General features: G+C 38.0%; 1 protein-coding gene across 1 annotated transcript in view; it reads left to right on the forward strand.

The window, feature by feature from the left end:
* Nucleotides 1-22,854, forward strand: part of LOC138009452 (nardilysin-like) — an 82,457-nt gene that overhangs the window by 9,496 nt on the left and 50,107 nt on the right. Inside the window, exons 5-16 of the mRNA XM_068856473.1 lie at nucleotides 4,255-4,307; nucleotides 8,688-8,761; nucleotides 9,543-9,638; nucleotides 10,430-10,467; nucleotides 11,495-11,579; nucleotides 12,901-12,958; nucleotides 16,595-16,628; nucleotides 17,884-17,923; nucleotides 18,530-18,599; nucleotides 20,981-21,058; nucleotides 21,695-21,788; nucleotides 22,106-22,132. Of these exons, the coding sequence (XP_068712574.1) occupies nucleotides 4,255-4,307; nucleotides 8,688-8,761; nucleotides 9,543-9,638; nucleotides 10,430-10,467; nucleotides 11,495-11,579; nucleotides 12,901-12,958; nucleotides 16,595-16,628; nucleotides 17,884-17,923; nucleotides 18,530-18,599; nucleotides 20,981-21,058; nucleotides 21,695-21,788; nucleotides 22,106-22,132 (747 nt within the window). The remainder of the gene's footprint in view (nucleotides 1-4,254; nucleotides 4,308-8,687; nucleotides 8,762-9,542; nucleotides 9,639-10,429; nucleotides 10,468-11,494; nucleotides 11,580-12,900; nucleotides 12,959-16,594; nucleotides 16,629-17,883; nucleotides 17,924-18,529; nucleotides 18,600-20,980; nucleotides 21,059-21,694; nucleotides 21,789-22,105; nucleotides 22,133-22,854) is intronic.

A 22,854-nucleotide genomic window follows, 5' to 3' on the forward strand; every position in this document is an offset into this window, starting at 1 on the left:
TTTACATGCCAATCAAAATTAATGTTGAAACGCTCAAGGGCAGAAACAGTCACAAGCATTCCCTTCTCTATTTGAGCATATCGGCTTTCAGTATCAGTGAGGGCACAACTTTCAAACTCTATGGGCTCAAGTGCTGCGCCAAGGCCATTCTGGCTCACATCAAACTGTGTAGTGAGGTCCAGGGAAGGGTTTTAGTAACACAGAACAGGCGCTTCTTTTACTAGCCGCTGCACACTTGCAAATGCCTGGTCTTGTTCCAAGGGCCAGTTCTGTGAAGTATCTTTCTGAGTCAGGTGGCGGATCAGTGCCATGACTTCAGACAGTTTTGGAAGAAGCTTGGCTAGATAATTAACGAATCCGTTGAGGCATTGAACGCCCTCCGTTTCTTGTGTCTCAGGCATCTTTGTGATCACCTCTACTTTAGTAGGATCAGGATTCAAACCCTTGTTCGTCTGGAGATGTCCCATGAACTTTACTTCGCTCATCTTCAGCTTCATCTTGTCTGGGTCAAGGACAATGCCGCGATCCATGCACCGTTGAAGAAATCTTGTAGACTCCTCTCCTCTCTGGTTGCTTCTTCATCGGACTCTCCAGTGCCATAGACGGAGGTCATACAATACAATACAATACATACTTAATTGACCGCTCCCCATAGGGGCTTTTCAGGGCCAATGAAACAATCAACGAAACAACAGAACACAACAACAACAACTGTTAAGAATCCCAACTGGCCGGAGGCAAACCAGTTGGCTATTTACAAGTGCAGCTGGGAAGTTGAACCAGGGACTACCAGGAACAAATTCAGTGAGTGGTCAGAGCAGGTCTTGAACCCGGGATCTCCGGAACTCAAGGCAAGCGCCCTAACCACTGGGCCACACGGCCTCATCTGCGATGCACAGAACTCCAGGTAGCTTTCTTAGATGTTGAGAATCACCATTTCCACTCAAGTCACCTAGGAGCTGAAGCATGTCTGTGCTAAGCAAGAGATGTCCTATAGATAATGGCTGAGTATGAGCAGTGAGATCCAGGACATGGTAAGCTCAGTGCGGTGCAGTGCAGTGCAGTGCAGTGCATGCAAAGAGAACCAACCAGCACAATGTCGCAGTGTAAACCAGGCTTTACTTTGAGAACTCAGCAATCTGTTCCCAAACTTTCTGACAACCTGGAATGCCAAGTCCAATGCCCGGAAGTCAAGATGCAATGGATATCTTCACCTTGGAAGGAAAAGAATGATCACAGGGGAAATTTCTACTCAGATTTTTGGGAAGTTGATAAACTGCCAATCATAACACCAGATGCAATCATAGGATGCAGCAAAGCACACTTTAGCTACTATTGTGTACCAGATGTCATGATCAGCGACAGCAGACTACAGTTCATTAGCTAAGAATTGCATGTGAGTGGGACTTTGAACACATCACAACATTACGATACCACTGTCAGTTAAATGGCAAGATCAAGTCGGCAGTAAAAAATAATTGCCAAAAAGCTTATCAAGAAAGCTAAATGCAGTGGTGAGGATGTCTGGATGAAAATTCTCAGTTGGAGAAATACACTTACAGAGACAATTGGCAGTAGCCCTGATGTCTCAACGTACATGAAGCCTCCTTCACACCGCAACCTTAAGTACTAGAAGGAGTAACTGAGCAAATCAAGTTGCAGCACCAGAAAGCAAAATAGAGGCTATGTGGTACTGCCTGAAGTAAATTGGTACTGTGCGAGTGCAACCAACACCACGTGTCTTCAGCAAGTGGCAGAAACCATGTGTGAAAGGGCACCAATGCGGAGGGGTTGGCGCAGTGGTAAGATCTCTGCCTTCCAACCCTAAGGTCCCGGGTTCCATTCCCGGTTCTGCCGAGAGTGGAATATTTGGCGACCTTCTTTCCCGCTAAAGTTCACTCAGCTTTCCATCCTTCCGAGGTCGGTAAAATGAGTACCAGCATGCATGGACTGCTTAGAAGCGGCTGCAATTTGCGCCTGTATATGCTTCCAGTTCGCTGGGGGTAAATTGATCATTGTAAAGCGCCTTTGAGACGTTTGTGATAAAGGCGCTATATAAATGCACCACTTTACCAATACCGAAGAAACCAGAAGTTTTTTAGAATAACTCAAGAGCAGGTGCATAAAGAGACCAGTGGGCGGGTGGAGAAGAAGAGCATCCCATCCCGCCCCCCGACAGTTCCAACTTAACACACAGTTCACTGACGAGAGCAGACAGTGACCAGGGAGGGATACAACAAACCAGAACACACATTGTGAGACCACCTGAGTTTGGACCTTTTTATAGTTGTTGACTGACACTTCATTCATTGACTGACACTTTGTTTACCTTTCATTAGGGTTCTTGTTGGTGATTTAGAGCTACTAAATAATTATTGTCTTTTCTTTTTTGCATTGAGAGAAAGGAGATGCTACAAGACTTGTTATACTGTTCACCTCAAGCCCCGATTTATGCATGAATAATATTATCACAAAAAATGAAGTTGTTGTGTTTTTGCAAAATAACGTTTCTTAATTGAAACAATCTTGAAATTCATAATTTGAAATACACTTGCCAAAATTACATGATTCTGATTAAACAATCCCTATTATTCAGAAGAGTCAGAATAGTTACTATAGCAACCAAACTTAAGACCAAGAGTAGTAAACACAAAGCAAAACTGGCTGACTGTAGCTTTGCTATTTTGCAAAAGGAAGTGTGAAATCTCAAGAAAAATGCAAGAAAATTAATTATAGAGTGAGGAAGGTGACCCTTGCTCTTAGATGAGATTTTACTGCCCCATCAGTAAAATACGGTTGTCGGTGCAACAGACCGGAGTGATGGTGGACAGAGACAGTCGGGGACACCCTTATTTCGTCGTCAGAGGTGAAATTCTTGGATTGGCGAAGGGTCAAGAACGAAAGTCAGAGGATCGAAGAAGATCAATGTTGCCGACCGGCGATCAGGGGGTGGAACGTGGCCATACTAAAAGGGCTATTCATGTCGCGATAGTTATCTTGAAGTTCATGTTCTTTGTAGTCGGTTGTTCAAGGTCATAAATTGGATGGTTTTGTTGTAAATAAAATGAGGACATAAAGACTTTGTTCCTAGATCTCAGATTATAACGTACACCTGCATTGGCCAAATCTGTTAAGGCCTCATTAATTACTGGTAAAGAGCATGTGTAATGCCTACCTGCTACATAGTAGAACCTGTGCAACTGGCTACTTTAATAGACATAGTCTAGCTATAAAAGCCTCAGTTAGCCGTCCAAGGTTCACTTGGCAGTTTGTCTTCTAGTAAACCAACTAGATGTTTGCAATTTGTTAAAGTTTTTCCCCTCCCTCCCTCCCTTTGAAGATGGGTTGGATATATCGCTTTGCCTTCATTAAAATTGGGTCACTCCTGCGTGGTGCGGTTAAGTCTGCACAGCGACTTCCCCCAAGCTTGCCTTGGTACATTGCTCGCTAACCAATACTCTTGTCCGATCCAGCACGTGCTGTTCACCACTCAGCTCGTAGTGCTGGGGAGATAAGTGAGGTTGTTCTATGTCACGCAATCCAGATGTCACGTAGGCTAACAAGCCTCAAGGCACTGTGTTCCCCTCAAAAAACGCCAATACGTCTGTTGTCTTGTTCTATTGCACCTTGTGTTACGCGTTTAAAAGCTAATTATGTTGATACCAAGGAACAGTGACATTAACTTGACATTTTAAGCAATTGTCGCTTTATAGACACGTGAAAAATCCAGGTGGCTCCATCGGGATTCGAGCCCATGACCTCTTCGAAGATGGTGTAATTCTCTACCAACTGAGCTTTGAAGCCACACAGTTGGGAGCAAGTCTATAAAGGGACAATTGCATGAATTTTCCAGCTAAGTGCGATGATGTCTTCCTGTGCTTTAAATATACTTTCTATTCATTTCATTTAAAATTAAAAATCTTAAGCATGAGAGTTCAAACATATCTGAAAGTTTTTCATGGCATGATAAGAGTTTTTCCACATCTTAAAATTGTAGATCCTTGCACAAGATTTCATTGAGAATATGTTGTTAAGTGTATTATTTTATTTTATAAACAGAATATTAGAATTAATAGATTCATGATGTTTTGAAAGATTTGGTTTGTCCACTTTTGAAAACGTCTATCACTTGTTCTTATTACATGTAATTCAGAATGTGCTCGAATGTGTAATTTCCTATACTAATCTTTACAGTTGTACTTTGAGAATGATTAAATACTTCAAGTTAATGTTATTTTGTCATTTTCTTCACAGACAACCTTCATCTTTGATGTTCGAAGAAAATACTTTAAAGAAGCATTACAAAGGTTTAACTCAATATGAAATGCTATTACTTGCTTACCACACTTTCAAAGCTTCTGGCACTTACATGTACTTAAATTGTGTTTCCCCATTGATTCTTGGGAAGGTTTAGAGTAGTCAGTACTCTTTTTCGTATTATTATAGTATTAATGGTTTCATGATTATTGTTGCTTCCTCAATCACATCTTTATGTATTCAATCCATGTGTTCAATTTGTTCTTGTATTGTTGATTCTGGAGGTGCACGCACTGATTGTTGTCTTTAGACTTTTGGAGGCAATTCGACTTTGATGCCATATTCATACATGTAGTTGTGAACACTTCCAACTCTTCCTTTAATGGGCTTGGATAGCAGTGATCCTTAATTCCAAGTACTGGTAGTCCATCAACATCATTCACAAACACTGGTTCCATGATCTTTTGGTTTTTACATCTCACTTTGCTTCAATTGTCCCAAAACACTTGAGCTCTCCACCTCCTAGCACTGAAAACTTTACCCACAATTGTTTTGGAACCAAAGCTCTTGCACAACCAGTGTCAATGATCATTTCTACTTTTTTACCATCAATTTCAACATCAATCATGAAGTCTGCTCCCCCTTCCTTACTAGCAAGGTAAAATTAATGTATTCATGGCGGTACGAGTTCATGTTTGCTGTATCAACACAATCTTACAAGAGCTATGTTCATCAGCCATTCTGTATGGCAGTCTCTAAAGTGTCCTTTGATGAGGCCTACATGTACCATACTCGTGATGGCAACAGAAAGTTGTCTATCTTCAACCAGCTCTTCTTGGATGTCCTGACTACCTTTATGCAGCTGTGAAAACCTAGAGACTCCAAAATCATGCAACCCCATATAAATTTTTGTCACTGATGAGATAAAGGAATTAAGCCATGAAAACGAGAGACACCCTTAAGAAGCAGTTCAGACATACACAGGACAGTGCAGTAAGGTCACAGTACATTGCTGCAGGGAACAATGTTGACCAAAGGAATGTTATGGAGAGCCAAACACTCTCGTGTTAAGGAGGAGATTGACAGAAGGGGAACACAGGGTCCATGTGGAAAACCATTCGTAAAATAATGTCTTTCAGCAAGCTGGCTTGTGACAAGGTCCTCTAACAATAAAGATACAGACCTGGTAGCCACAGAATTTAATGAGTTTTTTACTTCAGTGGGACAGACAGCAGCATAGGCCAAGATAGTTCGGTCTCAGACTTTTCTTTAGCACCTTATTCAGCAAGCCAGCCTTTCAATTTCCATCCCGTGTCATCCAAAATGTTATTTCTACAATGCCATCAAATAAGTTTGATCTTTTACAAGAACTGATGTCCATGCGAGTTATCAAGGACTGCATAGCTCACATACTGCCTGTTCTGCCTGTCTTAGCTGACATTATCAACTGCTCCTTGACCAGTTCTGTCTACATGTACCCGGACGCATGGAAGTACAAGGAGGTTATTCCTCTGCCTAAGGAGTTTGATCATGAGATAGCTACAAACTTAATTGCCCTTTATGCCTATTATCAACGGTATCAAAGGTGTGCGAAAAAGCTGCCTTTGCTCAATTGACTGATTATTTTTCTCAACACAAGCTTCTAAACAATCAGCAAAGTGGTGACCGACTATAGTATAATAGAGACATTGAACATATTCACCTGAGACACATTCCGGAATGCGATGGATCAGAAGAAAGTGTCAACTTGACCTTTCAAAGGCATTTGACAGTTTAAAGTAAATGATTTTGCTGTGCAAATTAGAGCACATTGGGGCATCTCCTGGCCCATTTCGGTGGTTCAACATTTATCAGAGTGGGAGGACCCATGCAGTCCGTGTTGCAACAAGTACATCCAGTCCACTTCCCCTGGAACATGGTGTACCTCAAGGGGCAATACTATCGCTGTTGCTGCTTTCCGTCTACCTCAAGGACTTGCCAATTGCAACCATCATTTGTTGCTGCTCCATATAGTCTTACAAGACGACTCTAAATAATAATTATTGTCATTCCCAAGAAGTGTCATGCATGACAGTATTAACATTTTGGAGGAAGACCTACAGTACATTGAGTCACACACTGGTCCTCTAGCAATAGAATGTTCTCACTGTCATGCGATAAAAAATAAAATCCAAAACCGTTCAAAGGAAATGTTATAAATCCAAGTCTGTTTGGTGCATGGTTTCTGAGTTATTTATCGAAACTTATCATTCAATTTTACGGAGCTTTGTGTGGAGACCTCAAATGGACACAACATCTGGACCTCAGTTTGTGGTAAAAGCCCTCTTTTTGCTTCTGAGCTGAACTAAATGAGCATTAACACGTCTTCTACAGCTTGTAATGCTTAATTTGCCAAAAATCACAAGGTTTTTTGACAGCTTTATCTCAGCTACTGTCTTGGTGTCATGCAAGGCAGAATTCAAACATTCAAAATGCTGTATTCTCAAAAAGAAAAACGCTACAGGACCTAAAACTGGTAAAGAAATAATATTTACTTCTACATGTAAGTAATTTTTTAAAATTAACCCTGGCAAGACCAGGGTGCCTCACATTGTAACCCACCAGATGGTAAACCGACATTCCACAAGAGGAAGTCAGCGTCAATTTCCTAGGAAAACAACTAATTCCTGTTACATCAGCAAAGACGTAGGCGTGACCATCGACGTGTAAATGTATTTATTAAGCTATGACAAATGTCTTTAACATGGCATCGTCTTGTACATCAAGCCTCTGTCAGATACACTGGAAACAGAATTAAAAAATCTATTGTGCATGAGCTCACTGAAGATGATTACATGACTTTTGTATAAATGCTTTGGTACTGAGTAAACTATTTTACTGTCCACCTGTCTGGACAAACACCTCTGGTAAAAACATTAATTCTGGTAATTAATTCTGGTAAAAACATCAATTTGTACAGAATTTTGCAGCTAGAATTATCTTGGGTTTCAGGAAGTACATGTACATTCGCATTTCTGCAGGCTTAGGCAACTGCAATGACCTCCAGTAAAAGATACTCAATTCTATAGGGATTCTATAATGACATTGAAGTGCTTCAGTGGACATGCACCTGATTTATAATCTTGCCTGTAATTTTTGTATGCTATCAGATATCCACACTCAAAATACTATCCCTAACTAAAGAACTACTAGTGGCCAGTGTTCTTTCATGTATAGAGCAGTTAAGATATGGAATTCACTAGACTCTGGCCTAAAAGGGGAAAGTAGATTCAGAAAATTCAAGAAAGATATCAAATCGGTCTGCTTAATAGTGACCTGAAGCATACATTTACTGCATTTATCATTAAATTTTTAGTCAGGCAATTACATCTCAGTTTGTATTTATGATAATCTCTTAAGTACATGGAATGTTACTTGTACAGCTGTTGAAAAGCCCTTTTGGGGACTTTTATAAAGTGTACGTAAATCAATGTTACATGTATGTTCAGCCTTCACCTTTCCTTCCTCTTTCTCTGAACCACTTGATCTGTAGTACACCCTGTACCATACAGGTGTATTTCCAAAGTGTCTAGTGTTTTTTGCATTTCTTGCACTCAGTGCTGGTCCCATTTAGCATGAGGTTGGTCATCATTGGCCAGATGTTCATGAATCCCTTCCACATCTAAAACAGCTCTTTGTTTTCGTGTTACATGACGTACAGTAGAAGTTTTGTATTTGTTTATCTGATTAACATCAGATTTCTCTGGGAAACTTTGCGGTTTCGGTACAGTATCTTTCTTTGCATTCTCTGTTGCTGTTTCCAGCATTTGGGCCGTCTCCAGTGTTAGGGCCGGTACCCCCTTACTGCAGTAGTTTTTCTCGAAAATAGATGTAACTGTCGTAACATGTCTCGCTAACTTGAGCAAGAAAAATTGTCTTCTACAGCCTCTCCAAAGTCACAAGGGAGGATGTAGTTTTCAAATGCCTCCAGCCAGTGGTTCCACTCATTTGCAAAATTTGTGGCTTCCAAGTTGACTGCACAAACAAACTTGACATTATCCTTGAAATTCATCACGATAATATTTTTTTAGGGAACTGCCTACATGTACTGTATGTTGTTTTATCCCTGTCACTGATATATTGTAGTGTCATTTATTAATGGATGGCCTGGATTAACACAACTTTTAATTAGTTATCATTTCCTCATGCCCACCATGACATACTACATGTACAATGTACAGGTGCAGTATCGTACCAAGGTAACTATCAAGTAACCTGGCCTTCTGGCACAGGGATCTGACTACAGCTGTATATACTAGCTGCAGCTTGAAATTGTTTTAGCTCTGACTTGACAAAATATCCATAAAAAGGCAAAAATGAAGTTAATTGTTATAATAATTATACATTCAGGTTTGAAGTTCACCACCAGATTTTTACTGTCATGATTGCAGGTTTGCCCAGTTCTTTATTTCACCACTGCTTAAAGAAGATAGTGTGGAAAGAGAAATACAGGCAGTTGAAAGTGGTAAGTTGATGTCCCTAGTGGGAAAGTAATAAATAAATATTATTATTTATTAAGACTAGTGTAAATTAATATTATTTTCAATGCTCTTTATCCGGCTCACTGTGCAGCCTTTAAAAGCTCATCAAAGCTACATGTAGCAGCTTTTTCATGGTAAATTGTCCATTGACAATCATCACCATTCGGCAAAAGTGCTGTCTTACATTTTATGCCATGTGTGACATAATTTTTACACATGACGGGTATTTTGTAAGTATGCATGGTAAGTGTACATGTACATGTATATTAGGGTGCGTTCGATTGACCCTATTCCAGAATAAGAATAAGTGGAGTGATGATTTAAAACTGTATGTCTGGTGCTTTTGAAGCAACAAGGATAATAAAGAAAATTATGTTTAAAATAGCATTTTAGCAGATGTTTGATAATTTTAATGTGAATCTCCACAAAAAACGAAGGATTTCTAACTTCTATTCCAAATATTCTTATTCCGGAATACGGTCAATTGAACGCACCCTTAATTAAGCATTAGGGGGAAATTATTGTGCATGCATGTCAAACCATTGCATGAAGAAGAGATTTATATGCACAGTAATTTTTCCTTTACAAAGTGAAGCTCCACAGCAACAACATAGCCAATATGTTGGTGAGACACATGTATTGATCATTCAGACATTACACAGGTTTTTGCAAAATGACATACAGTACTGTATTAGTGTGATGCCTTGCTTCCCTTATTTTCCATGTGAATATACTACACGTTAATTGTTGCTCAATTTTTGTTAGAGTTTAGAATGAGTTATCAGAGTGACTCTGTGCGGAAGATGCAGTTGTTTTCTTTGCTAGTCCAAAAAGGTCATCCCTTTGGAAAATTTCTGTGGGGTGAGTATTTTACCATGTTCTGAACTTTTGAGGCTTGATTACATGTAGGTCAAGTTTGGTTGTTTGCCTTTATTCTGATATATTTATTCTTTTGTTGCACCAGGGCTGTCACTAAGTGGGGTTGGGTCCGAGGATTATTAATCGTTGCAGATACTACATGTATGAGCAGGAATCCCTCATACTTTTAGACAAACCTTTCCTCCCCCAACCCAAGCTGCCTAGCGATTGGCTCCCAGCCTGCCAATGTGATTTAATTATTGGCAGCATGAGATTTTAGTGGAAGCCCTGATTGTGATAATTATTTACAAAATAAGGAGGAAAGCAAGTTGAAAAGTTGAAGCCGGAAAATTATGATGTTTTGACAGTTGAAGGTAATGATTCTGAAAAAGATCTTCATTTAAGTGCATTTTTTTCTCAGCGTTCTTTTCAATTTGTATCTTAATTCCTTCCAACTTCATTCAAGAAATCTTTTATACTCTATCCTAGTTTCCACTGCTCTCCTCTGCATACATTTGTACCCTTCTCCCCATCCTCAACCATGTTCAAGGGGGCTGAAAAAGCAGAGAGATCATGCAATGTCATGTATACATGTATGTAGCCTAGTGTGTAGAGAAAAGTTATTTATAATGATCATGTCTTCAAAGCATGATTTTCTGAGTAAGCTGTTTCTTAAGTTTGATTTGGATGGAACCAATCTACATGTACAAATGTACATGTAGAAAGTTCACAGTAGGTAGGAATGTGAAACTTGTCATACTGAATCAACTTTTTGCCCTGTCATTGAACAATAGGAAGTGAAGAAACACTACAGAAAGTTCCCAAAGAAAAAGTAAGTGGTGCTTTGCATTCTCAGTGTGAGCTTATCGTGGTGTCAGTGATTTGAACCAACTGAGAGTACTTTTTTCGAATTCTTTACCTTGACCACATGCTTACTGTACATGTACATATCCATTTTTACAAAAAATTAAGCTAAGTCGACAAAAGTATGTTTCCAGCTAGTACTTCAAATGTACAGCTGTAGTTCATTTATAACTTTAAGTAAAGAAAGACTTTAACTCAAGTAACATGGCTCCCTGGAGCAGGCCAGTGGAACCTCCAGTCCTGAGTATGAAGTCATGGTAAAATGGTGCATGATAGTTGATAATAGTTTTGAGAGCTCTTTTGTCCCTTAGTATCATTAACTACCATTTGCATGGCCGAAATTTTATATTGTGATAATACATGTGCATGTAGATGACAGTAAAGGAGTTAAGTTCATAAAGCAACTGTGCCCTTCACTTTGATGAAGGGCTAACACTCAAAATGTTAGCTTTCAAATTTCCTTACAGTGTTCAATTTACATGTACCACATCAACTCAGTTGATTAACTCACTGACATCTCAAACACCCTAGGATGCCCCCAGTTGATGAGTAAAATCTGTTAATTCTCACTCCTAGGCCCTGTGGCATAAAAATGTCAATTGAAAGTAACACAAACTGGTATCTATTATCCTATTGGCTATCATGTGGGTGTTGAAACAGACAAAACCATCTTCCCTCATCAAGAAACTCGATGATCTTCAAAGAAAATAATTGTCGGTGTTAACTAGTGTGTGGTCAATTTACCGACTGGAGAGTTGTCGTTGACTGTGGTAAACTACTGTATTTTAATTAAATTAAACAATGATGTGCTAGATGCCATTTTGGCCTGGGCTAAAGAATCTGTATGTCATGTACAATGTATGTAGCCCCAGGCCATCACAGTAGCACCAGTAGTTGTCGTGATGAAAACTGCTAACTTTTAAGAGTCTTCTTCCCACAGACCTACATGTGTAGTCTAATGGAAAGTATTGTCAAATGCCTTTTTGTAACTGTAGGGTTTGGATGTGAAGAAATCTTTAAGAGATTTTCAGCAGAGGATGTATTCTGCTCAATACATGACATTGGCTGTTATTTCCAGAGGTAAGTCACAGTCATGTTTGTTTGCTTTTTTTTTTTTTGGCAGAAACTTGCATATTATTTTTTAAGTCTCACAGATGCAACAACTTCAAGCCAAGTTTCTGGGAGCTTTTTAAAAATGTGGTGTTTGCTATATGGATACCACTGTGCATGCGCGTTAAATAATGGAAATGATTAGAGATGTGTTAAAGTAAATTCAGTGAAGTAGCAATGTTAAGAAACTTTCTTGATCTACATGTACATGTACACCAAGGACTGAGGTCTAGAAAAGCCAACTGCATAATTCAAGTAGAATTCATGAAATCCACAGCTTACTGAAGCCAATTATTATTATAATACATGTAATAAAATTATTGTTAAGACTGTTTTCCAACTTGAGTCATTTGCTTGGATGAAAGGGAAGGATACTTAACAATACGCAATGTAATTATTATGCTATGAGGGCACGCTGGATATGAAGTGATAGATAACACGCTGAGTTGGTAAAAATCATTTTATATCCAGCAAGCCCAAGTACTGTAGAATAAAATTATTGTTTTATTAAAAACTCCAAGGTGTTCACAGGGGAGTAAAGTAAACACCCGCATATAAGGCTGATCTTGTTCTTATTTGAGGGGTGCTTAGTGAGAAATCAGTCTGAAAGTGTTCTTAAAAATTAATGTTCTTAAAATTAGTTTCAGAAATACTTCAAATTTCATATGACTAGAGGTTTAATTAGCATACAATGCTGTTTTGTAATAGATGTTATCGTTTGTAATGGTCCTGAACACCACTGTGATTGTACTTTGAAATAAGTTACTGTACTGTACTGTTTCCTTATCCTAATACCCTCTCCCTTTGTATTAAGAACATGTTTTATCTACATGTATCAGGCTGAAATTATATGGTGCTTTATTGGCCAAATTTCAGCCTGATGTTCTTAATCCACTTGTTCTTATATGCAGGTGTTTACTGTATTGTTGACTAAAGGATTGATTTCTGCCTCAGTCTAGTCTGGTCCAAAACGGCTTTTGCCACCCATTTTTTCTCAGAGCTGCAAAAAGGTTTTCAGCTCACTTTATTGCAGAAGCTTTCCTTGACCATATTAGGCACAGTAGGTACATCGTACATGTAAATATTTACTTTTTTAACATACGTTTGTCTCAAACTGCTCTCAAATAAAAACCATCTTCAAACATTTCTGGGTTGACATTAATATAATATTTGTTTCATGTAGGTTCAGTAGCTGTGTGATGTAATGTATATCTTTCAAAGTAATCTTATATCTTGACTTTATTTTTATTATGTTTTGAAAGTGTCATCCTGAGTTCTGTCCTTTTTTCAGAGCCTCTTGACGATCTTGAAGAGATGGTTAGAGGATCTTTTTCTGAAATACCTAACAAGTAGGTGAACAAAAAAAATATCTAAAAATTCATGTTAAACCTGACAGTCCTGGGGCCTGTTTCTCGAAAGCCCTGAAACTTTACAGGCCATTTTCGGGTGTCACAATTCCCTTTACATACATACTGTATCGAGAATGGAAAGGATTTAAGTCGTCACATTTCATAGTCATTTTTTTTGTTATCTTGAAAACATGTTAAAAGGTCGGCTTTCCAAAAGAAGCCTTTGGTAGCTTCACGAATGGCTTTTTGGGGCTTTCAAGAAATGGGCCTCTGCTCATGTACACGTACTGTACATGTATGTGCTAGTTATTTATAATCCTCCTTCTAAGATCCTGTTGACCCACATGTATCTGGATATTTTTTCATCCAGATTAAAAAATATTCCCATCGACACGTGTATTCAAATCGGATTTGCCCATTCACATGTATCAGAAAGGTATCCGGATTCACTCTAGTATGCAGGCCTCCTCAAGAAAACAGAGGTAACAGAGCATGCGCCTTTTGGCATAATTGAAGTGTGCAGTGTTCGTAGCTATGTTTAACTGCACACACATGATATTTCTTGAAATAAGTCCAAGAAGTAAAGAATTGATTTTATGGTAAGCAACTGGGCTCGGTCTTGTTACGTCATCAAGATAAAAAAAAAATTCTAAATTTAGCATCCACACGGTTCTGGATTCATAGCAGATTTATAAATATCCACTCTGGAGAGCAGATATGTGTGAACGGAAGGCATATCCAGAAAGAAAAAGTTGTGCTTTCAAAAAGATCCGGATACATGTGGACGGGGCCAAACACATGTTAAAGGGGAACTGTCATGCTTCATTTGCTGTTTTTATAGATCAAAAATTGGTAAAAATTTAAATTAGTACTTAAACTCAGGCGTACAGCGTCCCTGACAACCCACTGATAAGTTATCAAAATTAATATATTTATGATAAAAGAACTATTTGCATTTAATTTTTGGTGTCTTTCTGAAAACACTTACTGTCTCCAAACTTGAAAAAACTGGCCAGTTTTTTCAAGTTTCAATCCATTTCCATCCTCTCCATCCTTGGCTACAAACAACAAACAATAGCATCAGTGCACTTCAGTGGTCATTGGCAACAAAACTACAGCATTTTTTTTTTTTTTGGGGGGGGGGGGGGGGGGTTGGCTTTCATTGATGCAAGGACGTCTTTTAGTGTTTTGAGTCTTGAAGTTTGACTGAAATAGCGTGACAGTGCCCCTTTAAGTGTTAAATGTTAAGTGAGGGATGAGGCCACGTTGTACATGAATTTGTGAATGTTTACAATGAAATTTAAAGTCCCTTAACTTTTCATTTAAATATTATTTTATAGTGTCTGAAGTGCAGTACTTCAAAAAATTGTCCCTCGTAGTGACTATCCTCATGTTTTAGTGGGCCTTTCATTTTTGGCTGATCCAGTTGGGTCCTGGTAACTAATGACATCAAAGAAGTCAAGAATGTAATTATTCCATTCTGAATCGTCAGAACATTCACAGCATCGGAAGGGTAACTGTTGTATCTGACATTTCTATAAAGACAAAAAGCTCAAGATTTTCAACAAGATTTCTATTCTTACACTTTTGCACATTTCTTTCTGAAGAGATGCAATCAAGTTACTTCTTTGACATCATTAGTTACCATTAGTTACAGCTGTAAATCAAATGCCAGCTAAACGGCATGGATACACTATAGGGGAAATTGTTTTTAAGTACTACACTTCAGACACTATAGATATAGTTAAAAGAAAAGTTAAAAAACAGGGAAGTATCATAGGGACACTAAAGACCCAGTAAGGATCAATAAATTTTGTGCATCTCCATTGTTGTTTGGCTCTCACAGGAACTAGGGCTCTATTGTTCCTCGCTGTTTAGCTTTTTGTTGCATCAAACATTCATTCCTCAGTGCATCACAGTTTTAGCATCAACCGAATTGCAATGTTTCCTGTCAGCACTCTGAAGTAGTATAAAGGTTGGCCCTCTCTCTGCTAGTCGATCTCTTCCCTGAGATGAAAATGTGAATATTTATAGTTCATTGGTGGATTAACTCACCATGCAGACAATGGTCCAACTCAGTTTTGAAAGTTATGGATGGAAAATTCTCAGCTGGTGTTGATGTTGCAACTCTTGCCATTTTAAAGTTATCTTTCTGTTTGCTAAGAAACTTTTATTCAGTTGTTAACTATATTGAAATGTTGAAGCTCACCATTTAATAACAAATCATCGAAGCAAAGGAAACAAATTGTACAGAATGGTAATTAGAAAGTTGCCCTAAAATTAATGGTGCATGAAATGATAAATTAAAAGTTCTTGCTGTCACGGTTATGAGTGTGAGTGTGTAACTTCTGCAAAGTAAAGTGCAGCTGATTTGCCATTGAGTCGATCATCACAATTCTACCTTGACTTACATGTGATTTCGGCCAAATTCAACTTAAATCTGGAATAACCGTTGCCAAAAATGAACATTAAGCTACATAATTTATATCATAAATCATTAAACCTTTCTGGTCAAGAAAAGAAGGGTAACTTGGCCAGTGCAGATGGGTATATCAGTGAAACTTAATGGTGCTGAATTTTCAACATAAAACAAAGATGGTGTGCAACCACCCTGTGGCTTACTGGGTCTTTAATGTTAAGAATCTACATAAAACACATCTGGAGACTACAACAGCCAAACAACCAAAGTTATCTGCCATACAACTTTCTCTTTTGTCTATAACCCACACTTCAAATACACATGTACAATAGATTAAAAAATTAATAAAATAATGTAACTAGTATGTTTTTATTTCATTCATTGAGTCCTTTCACGAAAACACATGATCCCAACAAATTTACATTCTCTCAACTGAGGGGCTTAACAACAGCTAGATTCACTCAAAAACTATGTCCCCATTAACCCTTTCACTCCCAGTAGTGCCACTTATAGATTTTACTCTGTCTAACGGCAGACGATTTTACTCATCAATGGGGAACCCGACGGGGCTGAAAGGGTTAATTCACATCTTAGTTGGTAGAGCATGGCACCAGCATCGCAGAGCCATAGGTTCAATTCCTGTAGAAGCCCCCTCAATTTTTCAGGTGTCTATAAGAGACAATTGCTTCAATTGTCCAGCTAAGTGCAAGTATCATTTTTCTCTTTTGTCTGTACCCCCCCCCCCCTCCCATGTCAAATATAAATTAATTTTTATCTCAAGCCACAAACCAGAAAATATTTCTGATGGATCAGACTCAAGTGAAATGAAAACACAGCAAGCAGTAGAATATTTCCACTGAATTGCAAAAAGCTCATTGTGACACCATCATAATTATCATTTGCGAAATTCCCAGTGTATTAACCCCTTTGCTCCTAATTAATGGCCATGCAAGTGCATACATGTACGTGTAATTTACTCTGTGTAACACCACACAAATGGGAAACCCCTTTGAGGAAAACGATTGTGATAATATAATTACATTAAACAACATCTACAGTACAGTGTAGTTCCACTGAAAAACTGTCCCCTTGAAAAGTTACATTAATTTATCAACTGTTATTGATCATGGCAGATCAAGAACCATTTTTAAATAAATTAACCAAGTTCCCCAAGCACTGTAAAATAATGCTTACTTTATATTGCACAATTCTTCTAGCAAATTGCCAAAGCCAAGCTTCCACGAGTACACAGTATGTATGGTTATTGATAATGCATGTGCATTTACAACTATAATGATTATTAATAATTTTGTGTGTGTTAAAAGTTAGGTGGTAAAGAGTGGTTACATGTATTTATAGTGGTCACTATTCATTGAGTATATGTGTCATTTAATAATTGACAACTGATTTCTTAAAATAAACAAATGATTCTATCATAAGACTATCTTTTATTCTTGGATAGAAGTTGTGTTGTTGAATTCTTCATGTTCTTTGTGTTCTTCAAGTTACCTTGACAACAGTTTCTGTTCTTGAATTCTTGAATTTGTGCTAGACTTGTATTCTTGTTTCAACATTAGGGACCTTCAGATTCTAGGACGAGAACGACTACGAGTACCAAATTTTCTCGTAGAAAAACATTGAGCGCGAGCAAACCAGCGTCATTTTGGCGGGAAAAACGTGTTACCGTCGTCATTTTAGTACGAGGTTTTGCAAAAATGTCGTCGTGTCAAAACAAGTCAACAACACGGTAGCAGTTTTGGAATTTTTCGATCAGCAAAAAGGCCCAGGTAACAGCTATAAGAATAACTGAGCAACCTATACTGCTAACAAAGAGTAAGATTAATCGTACGGGCTATAAACCTTCTTAGTATTTTCGCTAAAAACAAACAGTCAAAACTCGTACTCGTTCTCGTCCTCGTCCTAGAATCTGAAGGTCCCTATTTTAACTGGCAGCACTACGTACTTATAATTAGTGAAGAGGAGGAGTGCTGATTGTGCTGAAATAATTATATTTACATACTTGCCACAGTGAAATAAACAAGAACCACTAATTGCTGCTTTCTTAATAGACTGCAGTACTCTACAGTACTAGCTGTATAATTTCTTTATATGAAAATTTTTCCTTCTGAACAAGTTAATCCATTGACTCCTAAACTGCTTCCCATTGCCAAGTAAAATCAGTTCGCGTTAGACGGAGTAAAATCTATCAAGTCTCACTCCCAGGAGTCAATGGGTTTTACATGGCATTGAAACGATTTTAAAATTGTCAACCTTTTCTTCGCCATGGCTTCTTTTGTTTTAAGGAGATTTTATAAGCCCTTTGGGAATTTTGGTATTAAAAGAACAGCTAACATTTGAGACCTAGCAGCATCATCTCAACTTTTGCCAAGCTGTCAGATCTATAGCTGGATATGTACAGCAGCACTGTAGCTTTAACATGGCAATAATTATTATTACAGCTGTATGACTATGTATAATCCTTTTTTTGGAATGTTTAATTTCTCAGACTCCATTTGAACAGAAGCTGTTCCACAAACTGTACAAAAGTAAGTGTTTTTGTATGACTTGTTATAATAATTATAACAGGTCTTTGTTACCGATATTTTCTGTTTTGATTTATTGCAATTCAGTATATTATTCTTTGTCTCATAACGATTTTCTGGCATGGATTCAAGGATGAGGCATGTGGTTAAAGGAGGCTACACTCAACTGCTTACTCATGAATTAGCTGGAAGTGTGATTGGATTTAAATAAAGGAAATATATCAGATATATTTTGTCATCGCCACAGCACCAGGATGACCAGAAAGGGGTTGTTTGCTAAGGAGCCTTATCAGCAAAAAGATATATCAAACTTGTTGAAAGTTTCTATGTAACAAGTGAAAGACAGTTCAACATTATGCAACTCTGTGGCAACAAGATTTGCACATTATTTTACAGTTGTTAAATGATAAACGATACTCCATAAGAAAATCAAAAAACAGCTCAAGCAATTTCTATCACTATCATGCATACTACACATACAAGTACGGCACTGTACAGTTTTATACTTTTCCGAAAAAATGTCATCTGTTTCAGAGATACATGCATTCATCTCCGTGAAGTTAGGCAGTCACTTTGCATTATTAAAATGTATGATTTATTTTATTCCAGTGGTGCCAGTTAAGGATGTTAATCAGTTAGAAATATCCTGGGTTTTGCCACCACAGCAACAGAATTATAGGTAAAACAGTAATTTAATGTAATTAATAGATGAATGCCTTAATTAAGCAGCAGTTATTACCATTGGTATTTTTTTCATGTACAGTGTATCCAGCTTTCCTTGTCAGAGGCATGAAATTGTATGAGGATGCATGTCGTTTCATTTTGTGGAAAGGATCATTAAGTATCGATCATTTACAAATATGATTATTACATGACTGTGTTGTGACCATTGTGTTATGACCATGTAGTTTATTCTAGTTTCTGCCCGTGTTCGCTGAAAGTCACTTTAGTGTAGTATGATTTATTGTTGACTTGAGTGAGTGGTTTGAATTGGGTCTTAATACTACTACCTCTTAAAGTTCTGTTGTTTTCCAACCTACGAGGGCTGAACAGTATTTTTTTGGTCAGGACAGTGTTAGCTGACTTTTACTGTCATTATGATTAAGAAGACATCACAGCTGTGTCACTCAATTATGCACAGTCGTCCAGGACTGGGCGAACTCCATTGATGCTGGCTTCCAAAGCGATGTGTTCATATTGGAGTTTGCGAAGGCTTTCTACTCCATGCCTCGTGAAAGATTGAAAGCTAAACCTTTCCATTATGGTGTAAATAGAATTGACACCTCCTTATGCCATCGTCATCAACATGATGTTTTGATTAATGGTGCCAAGTCTGAATGGATACCTGTAAGCTCAGGCATCTGTTATTAATGATGTAGTAGACAATATCAACTTTGAGATCCGGCTTTTTGCCTACGATTGTGTTTGCTATCGACAGATCTGCTCCCATAAAGATCATAATACTCTGCAAAAGGATATTCAACATCTTGGAGACTGGGGCCAGTGATGGGATATGAGATTTGAACCATCTAAGTGTAAAATTATGCACATTTGAAGGAAAACACATCACAAGTCTCACCACTTATGTGTATACATTGTACTTACAGGACACAGCCCTAGACTCTGTCACGCATACAAAATACCTACATGTAGATGTAGGTCTGACGATCACTAATGATCTACGATAGAACTGTCACGTCACCAGTGTTACCTGTAAGGCTAACCAAATGCTTGGCCTACTATTAAAGATGCAATTTATCTGCTTGTGATCCAGCAGTAAAAGAAAAAGCATACACAAGGCTGTTGCCTAACAGGAGCCCGGTAGCCTGGGGCTCCCAAAGAATAGCTCTGGGCACCTTAATTTTTCACAGCAACACCTTTCACTTCATATGTTGGGCTCCTAAGTTCTCAGCGTTTAGCTCTGAGGGCCCCTTTCAAATTTTCTTAGGCAGCAGCCTTGATACATGAGTCTGGTCAGACCATCTATAGAATGCGCCAGTAGTGCTTGGGATCCCCACATTGAACAGCTCATCGCTGAAGTTGAAAAAATTCAGCGCAGAGCAGCACACTTTGTCCTTTCCAAATGTAAAATCTATGAGCGTGGTTCTATGTCAGTGATGTTGAAAAAACTTGGCTGGACACCTCTAAAGCTTCATAGACAAATGGACATAGCATTTCTCTTCAGCAAAGGCTTAAATAACCAGGCTGCCCTTTCCTTCCTGGAATCACTCCAGAAACCCACCAGGAGATCAAGACACATTGTGAAGACTATGTCCCACTCTCAGCTCGTACCATTGTGTGTTAATACAGTTTCCTACCATAAACAGTAGCTCATTGGTACAGTTTACGCCATTAAGTGCCAGAAATGGGGGAAATACTCCAGCTATTTAAACCACTTTTTTTGGTTGTCTTAAACTTTTCAACAAATTCTTAAATTTTGTAACTTATAATAAGTCTCACCCGTAAACAAGGTTAATTCTGACTCTGAAGTTCCTTCTTCACTTCTGAATCATTTTTCTTGGTGCAAAAATAATTCTCCTGCCCTTGCATAAAAATAATGCTATTTACTGCTGTACATTTTTCATTATTGTTTCAGTCTGTAGTTCCTTATTTCATTGCTTGATTTTCTAGCTGTTTTTTCGCTAGTTCAGTTTCTTTCTTCAACAATCATATATTTATTAATTTAATCACTTTTCTTGGAGAAACCTTTGGTTAAATGTAAGAGAGGCATCACAAGAGGTCGAGAGATGACTGTCTTGGCTATAATACTGTCAAGAAACCAGAGAAAATTTGCTCATTGAAATTCCATTTACATTTTTTGTTGAACTGTCCAGAGGTTAAGCTGCATATACTGTACTTGTGGCCAGTGTGTTCATTGATTAACCTTGGGTGTCAAAACCGTTATCTTGTCCTCCCAGAAACCATATTTCAGTTAAGAAACCATAATGATTCCTTTTTTCTAGATTTAAGATTCTCTTGACTTAACATTGATTCTGCCAGTACTTGTGAGAAAAAGAAAGGTGAAAGGCTGCTTATTGTTGTCTTTTCTCAATGATGTAGAATAAAGCCAATGCATTATGTATCTTGGTTAATGGGCCATGAAGGACCAGGAAGCATTTTGTCATTACTTATAAAAAGGTGAGTTTTAGGAAAACATATTCTTCAAGCTTTCTTAATGTCCTTAGAAAAAATTCTTTAAGGCAGTTTGGAATGAGGGCAGCAACCCTTTTAAAATCCAACTTAACCATAGCTCTTTACTTAACATGGGTATAAGGTGGAATCTTGTCACAGTTGTAACAATGATAATCGTTGAAATCTCAATCTTATATTTGGAGTGTGAGTGGTGCTGGGGTCAGACTAAAGCAATCCAAATTACAGCAGGTCAATTAAAATGTTGGAAAGCTACAGTGTATTGCCTTAGAAAAGAAAAAGAACTATTTAAAATGAGAGGGTTCTAGGAATGTTAGGCAGCTCTGCTACAATTGGCTACTAAAAAAAAAAGAAGAAAGAAATCCCTCAAGATTGTCTGTTTTATGTTGTACATTTATCCCAATTTCCAATTTGTTTACATTTCCAAATAGATTTCAGCATTTGCACAGTGCCTTTTTCATTAGAAATTGAAAACAAAATTTATTTATTTATTCATTTAAACAACTTTGGACTGAAATTTACTGAACTCCCGTCCAGTTGTTGTTCAAGTTTGAGCTTTTTGAGCCTCCTTGAAAAGATAACTGTAAAGTGGGGTGTATTGGTTGGTTTATATTCTGCTTTCAGGTCTTGGGCTACTAGTTTGCTGTGTGGCAATGGGGAGTCTGGCTGGGAATACAACACAAGCTTTTCTCTGTTTCCATGCTTGATTAGTCTTTCAGTAAGTTATGTTATGTTATTAGTTAAATATATAAAATTTTTGTAATAGCCATAACTGACAGGGCTTGACACAAACAGGGAAAGAAGAGAAATTTTTCCATTGTCCCTTATTTCCTCAAATTTCCGCAACAAACATACCTGTAAACAACCTTGTTTCCCGGGGCCTTTCTTCATTCCTTAACCTGGAGCTCCAGGGAAGGCCAGAAGAGAGACCCTGGGAACAAGGTTGCTCCATTTATAACTGTAATAATGTCATCTTGTCAAGGTAATGATAAATATGTTATAAGGGTACATGTAACTTTTATTTCTTAATTGCAGGATGAAGGAATGAATCATATTTATGAGGTACGTGGCTTGTATTATACATTCAAAGATTATGAATGATCCCTGCACTTACCTACACACACACTTTCATAGAATTTTATTTAATGCATTTTAAAAGATGGCAGCCAGAGGCTGATGTGGACCTGCCTAGTACACAATTAAACAAGTGGTGCAAGAAAACTGCATGCATGTGATACACGTGCCACAGGGCACCCAAGGTTTCCAGGAGAAATCTCAATCAGGTTTTTAAAGATCATGTTTTTTGTAAGAAGCAGGGGCCATGATTTTATTTTGCCACGTGTGAGAACCGAGAGGTTCAAGCGATGCTTTATTAACAGATGCCTATTTAACTTTGTTTAAGTAGAATATTAGTAAAGAATATTATTCTTATTGTAAACTCACACGTTTGTCTGTGGGGATGTTTTTTTTTTTTAATAATAATAAAGGTGCTGTGAAAGCACCTACCAGGTGCTAAACCTACCACCTACCACCTACCACCTACCACCTACCAAAGTCAAAATGATTACCAAAGTCAGAATTGAAATAGATGTCAGACGACTTGGAAAGCACTTAATAAGCATTTTGGCCATGTGGACACAGGTTGTATCAGCTGCAAGAAAACACTTTGTGTGAGTTTGTGGAAGAAAAGTCACAGTTGTCAATGTGGGAGTCATTTGTAAGTTGCCTTAAAAAGGAAGCAAGAATATGAGTCAAAACTGCAATGGATGGTGATAAGAAAATCT

The sequence above is a fragment of the Montipora foliosa genome, chromosome 7, assembly GCF_036669935.1.
Source record: "Montipora foliosa isolate CH-2021 chromosome 7, ASM3666993v2, whole genome shotgun sequence".
Taxonomy (NCBI): domain Eukaryota; kingdom Metazoa; phylum Cnidaria; class Anthozoa; order Scleractinia; family Acroporidae; genus Montipora; species Montipora foliosa.